Raw genomic sequence first — 15,162 nt, forward strand, 5'->3', positions numbered from 1 at the left:
TGCCCCAGGTCCTTGAGCCTCTGTACCCATGTAGTAGACCTGGAGGAAGGTTTTGGCTCCTAGCATTAGATTGTCTTAGCTCCAGCCATGGGAGAGCTAGGTTGGGAGTGAACTAGCAGATGGAAGATCTTTCTGTCTCTCCTTCTTTATGTAAATCTGCCTTTCCAATAAAAACACATAAATCTGAGGAAAGGAAGGAAGGAAGGAAGAAAAGAAGGAAGGAAGGGGGCCCAGCACAGTGGCGTAGCCGCTGAAGTCCTCAGCTTGAACGTGCCAGGATCCCATATGGGTACCAGTTCTAATCCTGGCAGCTTCACTTCCCATCCAGCTCCCTGCTTGTGGCCCGGGAAGGCAGTCGAGGACGGCCCAAGGCCTTGCACCCTGGACCCATGTGGGAAACCTGGAGAAAGTTCCTGGCTCCTGGCTTAGGACTGGTGTGGAACCGGCCGTTGCGGTCACTTGAAGAGTGGATCATTGGACAGAGGATCTTCCCCTCTGTCTTCCTTCCTCTCTGTATGTATGACTTTCCAATAAAAATAAAATAAATCTTTAAAAAAAAAAGAAAGGAAGGAAGGAAGAAAAGAAAAGGAAAGATAGAAGAAAGGAAGAGAGAGGAAGGAAAGGAGGGAGAAAGGGGGCAAGAAAGGGAGGGATAGGAAAATAAAAGAGAAGAGAAAAAAGAGAAGAAAAATCTAGCTAAGTATGCCAGTTGCTTTGAATTATTGGTTAAAATTTCTACAATGGTCCTGAGAGTAACATGGTCAGGGCAGGCATTCAATAGCGCTTGAGTCACCACCTGGGACAACTGAGTCCTATATCAGAGAGCCTGGTTTGAGTTCCCACTGCACTTCCGGTAGCAACTTCCTGCTAGCGTACACTCTGAGACAGATGATGGAAACCTGCACGGAGTTAGGGCTCCTGGCTTCAGCCTGACCCACCCTGGTTGCTGTTGTGAGCGCTTGATGAGTGAACTAACAGAAGAAAAGTCTCTATCTCTCCCACTGCCTCTGTTATTGTCTCTATTTCTATGTCTGTGTCTGTCTGTGTCTCTTGCTTTATGTCTGCCTTTTCAATAAAACAATTTAAAGACTAATATAGTTACTCAGTTTTCATGGGGTATTGGTTCTAGAACTCCCTACAGATACTAAAATCTGTAGATGCTCCAGTCACTTACATAAAAGGATATGCCATTTGCAGATAACCCATACATAGTTTCTTAAAAAAAAAAAAAAAGATTTATTCTTATTTGGGGTCTCCCACATGACTGCAGGGTCCCAAGGCCTTGGGCTATCCTCTGTTGCCTTCCCATGCCACAAGCAGGGTACTGGATGGGAAGTAGAGCAGCCAGGACAGGAACTGGTGCCCATATGGAATCCTGGTGCTTGCAAGGATAGAATTAGCCAATCGAGCCATCACACCAGGCCCACGTATTTTTTTATATGCCTAAGTCATCCTAGATTATATATAGTACTTTTTAATATTTTGCTTATTTATTTAAAAGTTCCCAGGAAAAGGAGCTAGTCATAGTTATACCACAAACTTGTCCCAGCTCTTTTTGGGGATCACTTCCTGTCTCAAATTTACTGGGAGGCACTTATTTCACTCCAAGGAATTTCAGCTTCATCTTCTGAGCAAGGGGGAATTATATTTTTAGATTTATTTATTTAGTTGAAAGGTAGAATGGCAAGAGAGGGAAATAGGATGGAGAGAGAGATCTTCCATTTACTGGTTCATTCCCCAATTGGTTGCAATCACTGGACTAAGGCCAGGCCAAAATCAGGTGCCTGGATTTCCATCCAGGTTTCCCACAGGAATGGCAGAGTCCCAGTACTTAGGCTGCATTCTGCTGCTTTCCCAGAACACTCACAGGAACTTGGGTCAGACGTACAGCAAAAAGCTTCTGTTTTTAAATGACCATTCTCTAGCGTTTGGTATCAACTGAAGCAGCTGAGACTGGAGTTATGGAGCTATGTGAGAAAACCACACAAGCCCCACTTAATTCAACAACTATCCACTTAACATCAGGCCTGTGCTTGGAGCTGGGGACAGTTTCTGCTCTAGTTTTTAGCTGAGTGAGGGAGATGGAGACATTAGACTGGTTCCACCGAAAAATAGTTTGATAGGCAAATGAGTTATCTTTGTTTGCTCATCTGTTCAAGGCCATAATAGGATCCACTTACACATGGTTCATAAAAATGTACACAAGTTTTAAAAAAATGTACACAAGCACATAAGCATCTGTACAGAAAAATCATAATGAAAAGCTGGCAAAAATAAGCCCAGTAAATCTGCATTAAAGATTATATGACAGATCCTTGAATTTTCTTGCAATGTTTCTATCAGTTTGACAACCTGCTAAAATAAAATTGTCCTCTTCATTAATTAACCAATTAAATATTTTTTTTCAAATTAGCTTTAGTTTAAAACGGTTTCCCAACAGAGTAATCAACCCACTAAAGTCCAAAAGCATAAGCTGGTGGGACTGGAATACAGAGTGGCCCAGTTAAGGCTCCCACAAAACAGAAAATGACATATTTGCATTGGGAGAACTTAAGGGAACTGGAAGAAGAGATTATTTACAAAGGAGTGGGAAGTTCCATTGCCAATCTAGGCTGAACTGAAAGGCATAGAGGATTGTCTTAAAAAGGCCTGGTGGAGACGCCCGGGGCCCTGCCGCTCCCCGCGTCTCGCGGCTCCCTCCTCGGCCCGGTCCGCCCCCTCGGCCCTGGCGTGACTGGGCAGAGAGCCCGGGACCCAGCCGCCGGTCGCCACGACTCGCTCGCGAGCTCTCCGCCTTCAGCTTCAAAGCTGGTGGCGTAGCGGGCCGCCCTCCCGGGCTCTCTGACGATGGTGGGAGTGAAGCTGGTCGGGAGCGACCCGGATGTCCAGCCGCAGCTGAGCCGCGCGGGCTCCAAACTGGCGGTGGTCAAGTTTACCAGAGACGGTGTGGACTGTGTTTGAAGATTGCCCCAGCATTCAGCTCTATGAGTAATAAATACCCCCAGGCTGTTTTCTTGGAAGTAGATGTGCATCAGTGCCAGGGAACAGCTGCTACCAACAATATATCAGCCACACCTACATTTTTGTGTTTTCGAAACAAAGTGAGAATTGATCAGTACCAAGGAGCAGATGCTGTGGGACTACAAGAGAAAATCAAGCAGCATTTAGAAAATGACCCTGGAAACAATGAGGACACCAATATCTCGAAAGGCTACATGGATTTAATGCCTTTTATTAACAAAGCTGGCCGTGAATGTCTTAATGAAAGTGATGAGCATGGTTTTGACAACTGTTTACGAAAAGACCCGACCTTTTTGGAATCTGACTGTGATGAACAGTTACTCATTACTGTGGCATTCAACCAACCTGTTAAGCTGTATTCCATGCAATTTCAAGGGCCAGATAATGGTCAGGGTTCTAAATATGTGAAAATTTTTATCAAGCTCCCCCGATCTATGGATTTTGAAGCGGCAGAAAGGCGTGAACCAACTCAAGCTCTGGAACTGACAGAGGATGATATTAAAGAAGATGGCGCTGTTCCACATAATGATGTTAAGTTTCAGAACGTGAACAGTGTAACTATATTTGTTCAGCCCAATCAAGGTGATGAAGAAACAACAAGAATTTCATATTTTACTTTTATTGGTACCCCAGTCCAGGCGACGAATATGAATGACTTCAAAAGAGTAGTTGGCAAAAAAGGAGAAAGTCACTAAGGTGCAAAAGACACTGGAAGACCATATTGCAATCAGACCTCCAGCTCCTGGATAATTGCTTGATTCTCACCAGAGACTGTCAATGTTTCATTCATTGCCATTACCAATAAATCACTGCTTTTGTTTAGATGGTATCACTAGTGTTTTTATTGTAATCTTGATACATGCAATTGTAAATAAAGTCACTACTTTTGCCAAGCTTAAAAAAAAAAGGGGCCTACTGAAGGGTGGGCATGTAGCACAGCAGTTGAGATACCAGTTGGGGCACCTGCTTCCCATATCAGGGTGCCTAAATTCCAGTGCTGCTCTGCTGCTTATCCCAGCTCCCTGCTAATGCATATCCTAGGACACAGCAGGTAATGGCTCCAGTACTTGGATCCCTGCCACCCATGTGGGAAGCACCAAAGATTTCCTGGCTACTGGCTTTTATCTGTCCCAGTCCCATCTGCTGTAAGCATTTGATGAGTGAACCATCAAATGAAAGACTTTTTCTTTTTGTCTCTATCTCTTTCTCTTTGCCTCATTGAAAAAGAAAAAAAAGTGAGAGGTGCCAGGAGTTGGAGAGAATCTGAATGGCTCCTTGGCAGGCAGCTGAGGGGTAGATACTTCAGCCCCATTCGCCAATCTTCAGCCTGGGTTGCTCATTTGCTAAACCCCTGAGGAAGGCTTCAGTAAATGGAGCCTACTGTGTGCATCTAGGCCAGTCTCCAGGGACAAACAGGGAAGGAGAAGAATGGAGAGTGGATCATGAGGCGCAAATAGGAGAGACTGAGATTGAATGGGATTGAGTGAGGAGACAGCCAAAGTAAGAGTGAGAGACAATGAGCATGATGCTGAATATTTGGTCAAGGTGTTCAATACTAAACAGTACATCAAGTGTTAACTGCCAGTGAGGCAGCCAAGTGAGAAAATCTGGAAAGTGGCCACATCCTCCAGTTGAGGCTTAGCAGCCAAGCTCTCTGCTTCAAACGGAGCTCCCAAGCAGCACAGAAAGAGGGATTCTGCCCTAACAATTAAGAGTAGTAAAGTAAACCTGCAGTTTCCAGCTCTTCAGCACTCACTTTTCCATTCAGCACAGCTGAGTTTCTCCTCACACACTTCAAGCATACTTAATAAAGCCATCAAATCCAAGGCCCACCCTTCAGTTCTTATCTTCTTCAGTTCTCATTCTCTTCTGAAGTGATATTTAATATCTACACCTTCAAATATTTCTCATGGAATTTTTTTCTCACACCACTTTTTCTTCCTTGGGTCTCCTTCTACCTCACTCTGCCTCTTTTGGGGCATCTGCCCCCGTCCCTCCTTGTCCACACCCACTCTACCCCAGTACCGACATTCCCTATGGCTCTGTTCCAAGCACTCATCAGAAACTAGAGGCTAGAAGGCACTGGAAGACATATTTAAAATAGTGACAAGAAGAGAATAAACACTCAAAATTCTTCCTTTTAAAGATTTATTTATTTTTATTGGAAAGCCAGATGTACTTAGAGGAGGAGAGACAGAGAGGAAGATCTTCCATTCAATGATTCACTCCCCAAGTGAGCACAGCGGCTGGTGCTGTGCCTATCCGAAGCCAGGAGCCTAGGACCTCCTCCAGGTCTCCCACATGGGTACAGGGTCCCAAAGCTTTGGGTCGTCCTCAACTGCTTTCCCAGGCCACAGGCAGGGAGCTGGATGGGAAGTGGAGCTGCCAGGATTAGAACCGGAGCCCATATGGGATCCGGGGGAGTTCAAGGTGAGGACTTTAGCAGCTAGGCCACGCCGCCGGGCCCCAAAAATTCTTTTTTAGAAAAAGATGCATTGGGCCTGGCACGGTAGCCTAGTGCCAGTGAATGCGCCGGGTTCCCACAGAGGCACTAGTTCATGTCCTGGCTGCTCTACTTCCTTTCCAGCTCCCTGCCTATGGCCTGGGAAAGTGGCGGAGAACAGCCCAGAGCCTTGGGACCCTGCACCCATGTGTGAGACCCAAAAAAGGCACCTGGCTCCTGGCTTTATATCAGCTCAGCTCCAGCCATTGCAGCCACTTAGGGCGTAAACCAGCGAATCGAAGATCTTTCTCTCTGTCTCTCCTTCTGTCTGTAAATCTGAATTTCCAATTAAAAAAATTCTAAAATAAAAGATTCATTCAGGGAGTGTCCGAGAGGTCTTGGATCTGCTGGTGTACTCCCCAAATGGCCACAATAGCCAAGTGTGATCCAGGCTGAAGTCAGAAACCAGACACTCCATTGTGGTCTCCCACATGGATGGAATAGCACTTGGGCCACTTTGTGCTGTCTTCCCAGGAGCATTAACAGGAAACTGGTTCAGAAGCAGAGCACCTAGGACTCAAACTGGCATTCTGATATGGAATGCCAGCATGTCAAATGACTGCTTAAACCCACTGCATCACAATGCCAGCCCCAAACTGAAAATTCTTTACCAAGAAAAACTACCCTCCAAAAGTAAAGGATTAATTAAGACACTGCCAGATAAATGAGAATGGAAAGAATATATACTTGTAGATCACTACACAAGAAATGTCAAAAGCTTGTGGGCAGATGTTCCACCTACTAGGTAAGACACCTGCCTCCGCTATTGAAATGCCTGGACTCAATACCTGCCTCCGGTTTCTGACTCCAGCTTCCTGATAAAGCCAACCCTGGGAGGCAGCAGTGAAAGCTCAAGCAGTTCAGTTTCTGCCACTTGGGTATGCTAAGTGTAAGGTATAGGAAGTCATGGAGACATCTGGTCAAGAGAGGAAAGACTTTTATTGTAGAAAGGACAGCCCAGTAAATTAAAGTAGGCCTTTGGCCTGTCTGGAGAGCAGTCAGGGAGGCCTGAGGACTTCATCCTTCCAGGGTTGGGGGCAGTTGTCCCTTTATGTTCTTGATGGGAAAGGACCATGAATTTTTGCAGATGCGCGTTCACCAGGATAAAGTGGACCTAGATAAGCAAGAAGTGTTCTCAGCAGATGTTTTATCAGAGTCAGCAAGGTACACTGTGGTCTTATCAGCACATGTCCCTGCAAGGCACTGTAAAAACCAAAGTCAAGCCAGCAGAATCTCAGGCAATAAAATAATATAATGTTATCCTCAGGTTCATTTTGTTTGTGTCCAACTTTACCAGATGTGGAGTGAACCATCGCAGCAGCCAAGCAAGTCCTAACATGGTAGGAAACCTACATCAAGTTCTCAGCTTCTGTCTTCAAGCCAGCCACAGACAATCTGGGGTGGAACATGCAGAATAAACCAGCAGATATGAGCAGTCTCATCTGTTTCTCAAATAAATAAATGCATATTTTTAAGGAGTCCTTCAGGTTGAAATTAAAGGATACTAGGCAAAAAAGAAATCATGACAGAGATGGCAAAACAGCGGACATGAATTCAGTACAAAAACACCACATCTTGAAACTCACAGGATTTAATTAAACCAGTACTTAGTGGAAAATATATACCTATAAAATGGCACATTTAAAAAGGATAAAAATATCAAATCAATAACCTTGAATTATACCTTAAGAAAGTAGAAAAAGCAGAATAAACTAAACCCAAAGCAAGCAGAAAAGAGCAAATAATAAATATTAGAACAGATTTATTTTTTAAAAATACATTACAGAGGGCTCGGCAGCATGGCCTGGTGGCTAAGGTCCTCGCCTTGATCCCATATGGCCGCTGGTTCTAATCCCAGCAACTCCACTTCCTTTCTATCTCTCCTCCTCTCAGTATATCTAACTTTGTAATAAAAATAAAATAAATCTTTAAAAAAAATACATTACAGAAAAACAGTATAGAAAGTCAACAAAATAAAAACTTTGAAAAAAATCAACAAAACTGCCAAACCTTTAGCAAGGCTGACCAACAAAAATAAGAGAATGTTCACATTACTACAATCAGAAGCAGAGGGCATTACCAAAAACCTTATAGAAATAAAAGAGTTATTAGTAAAATCTATGAACAACTAATTATGTCAACAAATTAGCTAAACTAAATGAAATAAACTCCTTGAAAGACTAGTGAAGAACTCAAGGAGGAATTAAAAAAAACTGTAAGAAGAGAGTATATTTGTAAATTATAATTTATAGTTTTTATTTGCTTATTTTTTTTATTTTATTTAGAAGACAGAAAGAGAAAGATCCTTCATTGCTAATTCACTCTTTAAATAACTGCAACAGGCAGGGTTGGGCAAGGTCAAAACCGGGAGGCTGGAACTCTGTCCAGGTCTCTGAGGGAGGTGGTAGGGACCAGAGCATCGGAGCTCCCCCTGCCACCTCCCAGGATGAGGTCAGCAGGAAGCTGGATTAGAAGCAGAGGAGCCAGGACCTGAAGTTAGGCACTGTAGGTATCCCAAGCAGTGACTCAACCACTGCACTAAATAACCATTCCTGAATTACTAATTGGAATTACTAAATTACAATTAGAGTCACTAATTACTAATTCCAAAGCTTCCCACAAAGAAGAATAAAACTAGATGGCTTCCCTAGTGACTTCTATTAAAGATTTTTAAAAGAATGAAAATTAGTCCTTTACAAATGCTTCCAAAAAATGCAAAGAATGAATCACTTTCTAATTCTACGAAACCAGCGTCACTCTGATACCAAAACCAACGAACACCCTAGACAAATATCATCTGTCAATATAGATGCAAATTTTCTTAATAATATCTACTTAACTGAATCCAGGAACATATATGATGAACTATCTACCATGACCAATTGAGATTTACCTTAGTATTGCAAGGTTGCCTCAACATTCAAAAATAAATCAATACAATTCATATTATTAACACAGTAAAGTTCAAATCTACACCAACTTCTAAAAAGATGCAGACAATAAATGCATTTAACAAGGTCAACAGCCTTTCAAAACAAAAAACTCACAACAAACTAAAAGAAAACCTGCATAACCTGATAAAGTGTGTCAAAGAAAAAAAAAGCCAATATCATACCTAATAGTAAAAAGTTAATATTTCCATTCAGTACAGTACTGCAGGTTCTAGGCAATTAGATAAGAAAAATAAATAAAGGGCTTCTATATTTAAGGGCAGAAGCAAAATTACATCTATCTACAGATTATATGGCCTTATAAATAGATAATCATAAAGAAGCCACAAATAAACTATTAAAAGCTAATAGATTCGGCCCAGCGGCGTGGCCTAGCGGCTAAAGTCCTCGCCTTGAAAGCCCCGGGATCCCATATGGGCGCCGGTTCTAATCCCGGCAGCTCCACTTCCCATCCAGCTCCCTGCTTGTGACCTGGGAAAGCAGTTGAGGACGGCCCAAGGCTTTGGGACCCTGCACCCATGTGGGCGACCCGGAAGAGGTTCCTGGTTCCCGGCATCGGATCGGCACGTACCGGCCCGTTGCGGCTCACTTGGGGAGTGAAACATCGGATGGAAGATCTTCCTCTCTGTCTCTCCTCCTCTCTGTATATCCGGCTTTCCAATAATAATAAATCTTAAAAAAAAAAAAGCTAATAGATTCAACAAGGTTATAAAATATGAGCTAAAATACAGAAACACATTGTTTTTCTATATACTAGCAATGAACATTCCAAAAAGGAAACTCAACACACATTCTTCAAAAAGAATTAAATCTTTTGAAAAAATATAGAGAATGAGACATGTACACAATAAACTACAAAATTCTGCTAAAAAAATTAAAGACCTCAACAGATGAAAACACAACTCACGTTCATTGATCAGAAAACTGAACACTGTCAAAGTGGCAGCACTCCCCAAGTTCATCTTCAAATCCAATCAAACTTTTACAGATGCCACCCTCACCATTTTTTGACAGAAATCGAAAAACTAATGTTATAGTTCATATAGAAACGCAAGAGACCCCAAATAGCCAAAACCCCCTTTAAAAGGAAGTAGGTGCCTTGCCAGCAGACCATTTCAGAGTACAGCTGAAGCCCCTGTTGCATCACTTTCAACCCTGCTCCCTAATGTTCCTGGGAAAGCGCAGAATGGCCCAAGTACTCAGGTTCCTGCCTTTGGCAAGTGAATGAACAAGTGCATGAAACATCTCTGTCTCTTCTTCTCTCTGAATGAAAATAAATAAACATACATACATTTTTAAAAGATAAAGAGGGGTCGGCATGTTGGCTCAACTGGCTAGCCCTCCACCTCCAAGTGCCAGGATCCCATGTGGACTCCAGTTCCTGTCCTGGCTGATTTAATTCCCATCCAGCTCCTTCCCTGTAGCCTAACAGAGCAGTGGAGGATAGCCTCAAAGCCTTGTCCATATGGGAGACCTGGAAGAAGCTCCTGACTCCTGGTTTCAGATTGGATCAGCTCCAGCCATTGCAGTCATTTGGGGAGTTAGCCAGCTAATAATGGAAGATCTTTTTCTTTATGTGTATCTGCCTTTCAAATGAAAATAAAATTTTTAAATCTTTTTTAAAGGAGGGCCCGGTGCAGTAGCCTAGCAGCTAAAGTCCTTGCCTTGAATGCACCGGGATCCCATGTGGGCGCCGGTTCTAATCCCGGCTGCCCTGCTTTCCATCCAGCTCTCCACTTGTGGCCTGGGAAAGCAGTCAAGGATGGTCCAGAGCCTTAGGACCCTGCACCTGTGTGGGAGACCTGGAGAAAGTTCCTGGCTCCTGGCTTTGGATCGGCACAGAACCAGCCGTTGCAGTCACTTGGGGAGTGAATCACCGGATGGAAGATCTTTCTGTCTCTCCTCCTCTCTGTATATCTGACTTCACAATAAAAATAAATAAAGCTTTAAAAGATTCCACTGGGGGGAATCCCAGTGCATATAAAAATGTACCACATAATGCAATGTAATTAATAAAAAAAAAGAAAAAGAAATCTTTAAAAAAATAATAAAAAAGATAAAAAATAAAGTACTTGGCAGACCCAATTTCAAAATTTCTATACAACTATAATAATCAAGACTGTGAAATATTGGCCGACACACAGTAAACTTACATATATAGACAAAAAATTACACATAATTTTCTGCAAACATGGCAATATGAATCGATGAAGACTAGTCTTTGGATATGTGGTAATTAGACACCTGACTATTCACAAATGAGAAATAATAAAACTGGATTCCTTTTGTAGACCATAAACAAAAATTTATTCCAAATGTATCATAACTCCAAGAGCTAAAAATAATAAACTATTAGAGGAAAATAAGTATAAATTCTTGTAACTTTGGACTAAGCATGAATTTTTTTCCTCTGATGCCAAAAGCACAAGCGTTCAAAGAAAAAAAGATGGGTGGAAGATATGATCAAAATTAAAATTCCTGTATTCCAAAAAAGTGAATGACTACCCATAGACTACAGAAAATATTTGCAAATCATATACCTGAGAAAACTCTAGTAACTGAAATACTACAAAAAGATTTCTAAAACAGAATTAAGGTATAATCTTATTTTGATTTAAAAAATTTTTAAATCCATAAACAAGAAGGATCTTTAAAATATTACATAAAATTAATATTTATGAAAAACCAGGCATAGATTTTAAAATTTTTTGCACTAAATAACCATCTTAAAATTCCATTTTTCGTTCAAATTTTTTAAACTATTTGTATATAAACAAGTCTTATGAATCAAAATTTAAAAGATAATGAAGTGGATATGAACAGACACAGGATTTTTTTAATATGGACTCAAAGCTCAGTGAAGAGCATATCTGAACAAGCCAGGCAAGCTTCTTAGTAAAGAAGCGAGGATCCCATCCGCATTCAGACTGGAGTGTGTACTGATTTGGATAATGTGCCCGCTGCCCTCTTCCAAGGATATTAATAGAGACATTTCTCTAAAGAAGACATACAAATGGAACAGTAAGCATACGGGAACACACCCAACATAATGAATCATTAGAGGTAGGTAAATCAAAGCCCCAGCACCACACCATTTAACATCCACTGGGGTGGTTATAATCGAGAGATGGACAGTATCAAGTGTTAGTGTGGATTTGGAGAAATTAAAACCCTCCATACATTGCTGGTGAGAATGTAGAATGCTGTAACTACTGTGGAAATTCCTCAAAATGTCACATGGATATACCATATAGGCCGATGAGTCCACTCTTTGGTGTATGCCCAGGGGGGACAAAAAAAAAAAAAATATATATATATATATATATATACACATATGTACGTACGTACATGCACAATCTTGAATACAGATGTCCATAGCAGCATTATTCATAACAAACAAAAATAAGAACAATTCAAACATTAATCCTCTTAAGAACAGCTAAAAATTGTGGTATGTCTACATAATAATAATAATAACAATAACAATAAATCTTTTTTAACCAAAAAGAAACTGCAATATTAATTCTTACTGAAACATAGATAAAATTTTAAACATTTTATTTAGTATGATTCCATGCATAGGAATCATATGTATAATTCCACATATAAGAAATGCCAAAATGGGCATTTCTGTAGAAACAGAGAGTAAACCAGTGTCTTCCAAAGGACAAAAGAAAATAGCCACTGTTAATTGGCATGAGGTTTATTTGAGGGTGATAAAAATGGTCTGCCATTATACCCAACAAATAAGATATTTTATAATTTTCTGGAATTAGTGGGGTACACAAATTCATGAGGCTATTAAAACTCACTGACTTGCATCTTTTAAGCAGCACATTTTACGACACATGAATTACATGTCCAAAAATATTTTAAAAGAAAAGGGAATCTTTTGATTCTGACACCCCAGTTTTCCTCCTTGGGGACAACTGTTACTTATTTCTTAGGTGCCATTCGTGAAAGTGCGTAAATACAAATTCATATGGATTTCCAAAAACCTTGTTAAAGAAAAATGAGCATAGCGGAATGTTGTTTTGGATTTTTTTCTCTCTTTACAATATACCTTAAATATCATTCCTCTTTATCATATAACTTGGAAATGATTCCACTTTCACGTTTATAAGTATTCTTTTTAATGTTGGATAGGCTATCTAATTGCCCAGTCTTTTACTAATATGTAAATGAGATACAGTTAACTTTCAGGACTAAAATGTGTTTCCTGTTTTATTTTGATAAAATGTTATTACTGCTATACAGTCTCTTTCTTATTAGATTGAGTTACTTGAGAACAGGGTCTGTGTCTTCTGTCCTTTGAACCAGACTATATCTAAATTCTAGCATATTCCCTGACATAACTGCTTCCTAAATGGGTAGATTGACAAGCCTGTGTATTTTGTTGCACAAAGTATTAAATAGAAATTGGAAGCTATCATTTAATGAACCATGATGTAGTTTAGATGGATAGGAATTGCCTGGATATTTCTGTTTGCCTGTTTTAGTTTGTATCCAGTCATTTGTTTCCTATTCTTTTCTGTCAAATAAATTGCAAGGTATGACTCTCAGATATAATTCTAAATTTCGACTGACCAACTCAGTAAGTTTTATGAAATACATGCATCTGTCTTATATTTCAGTACTGTGTATTTCAATTATTTTTTAAAAGGGGTAAGATGGAGTAATTTACAACTTTAAGAGACCTAATAGCGACACCTGCTGGAAATGGTATCAAAATAAATTTAAACCGTTAAACCTTAGAAATTTTAGACTAGTTTTATGTCTAGGAATGCATGTGTTATTTCACCATTGGAATGGCTATAATAAGTAAATATGTATATGTATGTATATATCTAAAAGAAGTCTTTTGATATTCTACCAAAGTGCAAAAAACGAATGTTGTTGTTTTTTTCCAGGATAAAGTCATTTTGGGAACAGATTACCCCTTTCCACTAGGTGAGCTGGAACCTGGGAAGCTGATCGAGTCTATGGAAGAATTTGATGAAGAAACAAAGGTACATGTCTTTACCTCATGCTCTCCTTCCTGAGTTTTCCTGCTCTCATTAATGCTGGTTTCAGAACATTTAGACATACGGTACCAAAACACAGAGGGACCATTACATTTAATAGCCCACAACCATACCATTACATTTAATAGCCCACAACCATTATCCTGTCTCCAGAAATAGCTAAGCTACTTCAAGGCATGGGGACATTAAAAAAACTGATGCCAAGGAACAAAACCATAGGGAAACACATCATAATAACATGCTTCGTATGTTAACTCATAAGAGTGCCTCATGTTTCCTGTAACAGTTCTGTTACAAACCACTCTCTCAAGGGGTACTGATTCTAGTTATGTGGATATTGATAATAAAGTCTCAGTGACAAGGACCTAAGGGATCACAATATCCAAGTTGCTCAATGTGTGTGTGCATGTGTGTGCATGCGCATTTGACTTTAAATGTGGGTAAAACGTACTAAAAGGTGCTGTAATACTACCGATACTTATTCTATTCCATAGATTCCTGAGCTGCAATGAATTTAAATGAGACAATTAAATTACCTCCCTCCTGCCATCCCTTCTCCACTCTATTTGTCATGATAGATGGGTGGATAGATAGATAGATACATAGATACATAGATAGATAGATACATAGACAGACAGACAGATAGATTAAGTTTCTTCTAAGGACTTTACTGCCAATCTCTCCCTCTTTCTAGAAGTCAGAGACATCCAAAAAGGAAACCATGGGGCTAAACTCTTACTTAATCTTATGAAGGTCTTGGTCACAAATCTTTTCTATAATTCTTGTCTTTCTTTTAAACTTAGAATCCAAAAGTTGCCTTGAACCCCCTCTATTAGAAATAAAGCTCATCTGCTCCAGCACAGTAGCCTAGTGGTTAAAGTTCTCACCTTGCAAGCCCTGGGATCCCTTATGGGTGCCCATTCATGTCCTGGCAGCCCTGCTTCCCATCCAGCTCCCTGCTTATGGCCTGAAAAAGCAGTAGATTTTCCCCATGTTGTTACAATAGTATACTCCTTCATAAGAAGCTATATTTCCATCAGTCTGTTATTTGAAGTGTGCCCCAACAGTGTTGTTATTATTTATAAACAGTGCTTTCAAATTTTATTCCAATATTACAATACGTTAACTTGTACAGAATGTTGTGAATTTGTGACAAGATAACATTTTATGTACATTAAGAAAACTTGAAAGGGGGAAGCACATCAGGAATGATAAAGGCATAGAGTAATAATTATCATTCTATTAAAATCTTAATCAGGAATTTGGGATAATTTGAGTTGTGTTTAATTTTGGGTAACTTTATATAGGCAAATTTCCTTCTAACCCTGCTATATGCCCCTCCTTTACACATGGGCTACAATCAACAGGATGTCACAAAGTTGCCACTTAGATAATTTCTTCCTGCAGAGTGGATACTCTGTGTCCGGGCAGTGGGTGGAAAAAGACTGGGGCGTCCTCAGTTCCCATCAAGTCACCAAAAGGAGGGAGTTTTGCCGCCATGTGAAACCCATCCTCTGTGGACTTCTGCTCTGAAAGAGCTGACCTAGAATTGAGGGCCATCTGAAAGGAACACACACAGACCCTGAAGCTAGGCTTTAGGACCTCTGGGAACTGTTTCCAGTCCTCTTGTCCTACAGGCCTAAACTGTATCTTTTCTCTGTCT

The 15,162-nt window shown here is 40.4% G+C and overlaps 1 protein-coding gene and 1 pseudogene across 1 annotated transcript in view; both read left to right on the forward strand.

The window, feature by feature from the left end:
- The window catches only part of ACMSD (aminocarboxymuconate semialdehyde decarboxylase), a 55,112-nt gene extending 40,080 nt beyond the window's left edge, over positions 1-15,032 (forward strand). The window contains exons 9-10 of the mRNA XM_058664196.1: positions 13,386-13,484; positions 14,907-15,032. Of these exons, the coding sequence (XP_058520179.1) occupies positions 13,386-13,484; positions 14,907-15,032 (225 nt within the window). The remainder of the gene's footprint in view (positions 1-13,385; positions 13,485-14,906) is intronic.
- LOC101529958 (thioredoxin-like protein 1) lies at positions 2,762-3,843 on the forward strand (annotated as a pseudogene).
- Positions 15,033-15,162: the final 130 nt, after the last annotated feature.

Source organism: Ochotona princeps, chromosome 5, assembly GCF_030435755.1.
Source record: "Ochotona princeps isolate mOchPri1 chromosome 5, mOchPri1.hap1, whole genome shotgun sequence".
NCBI classification, from domain to species: domain Eukaryota; kingdom Metazoa; phylum Chordata; class Mammalia; order Lagomorpha; family Ochotonidae; genus Ochotona; species Ochotona princeps.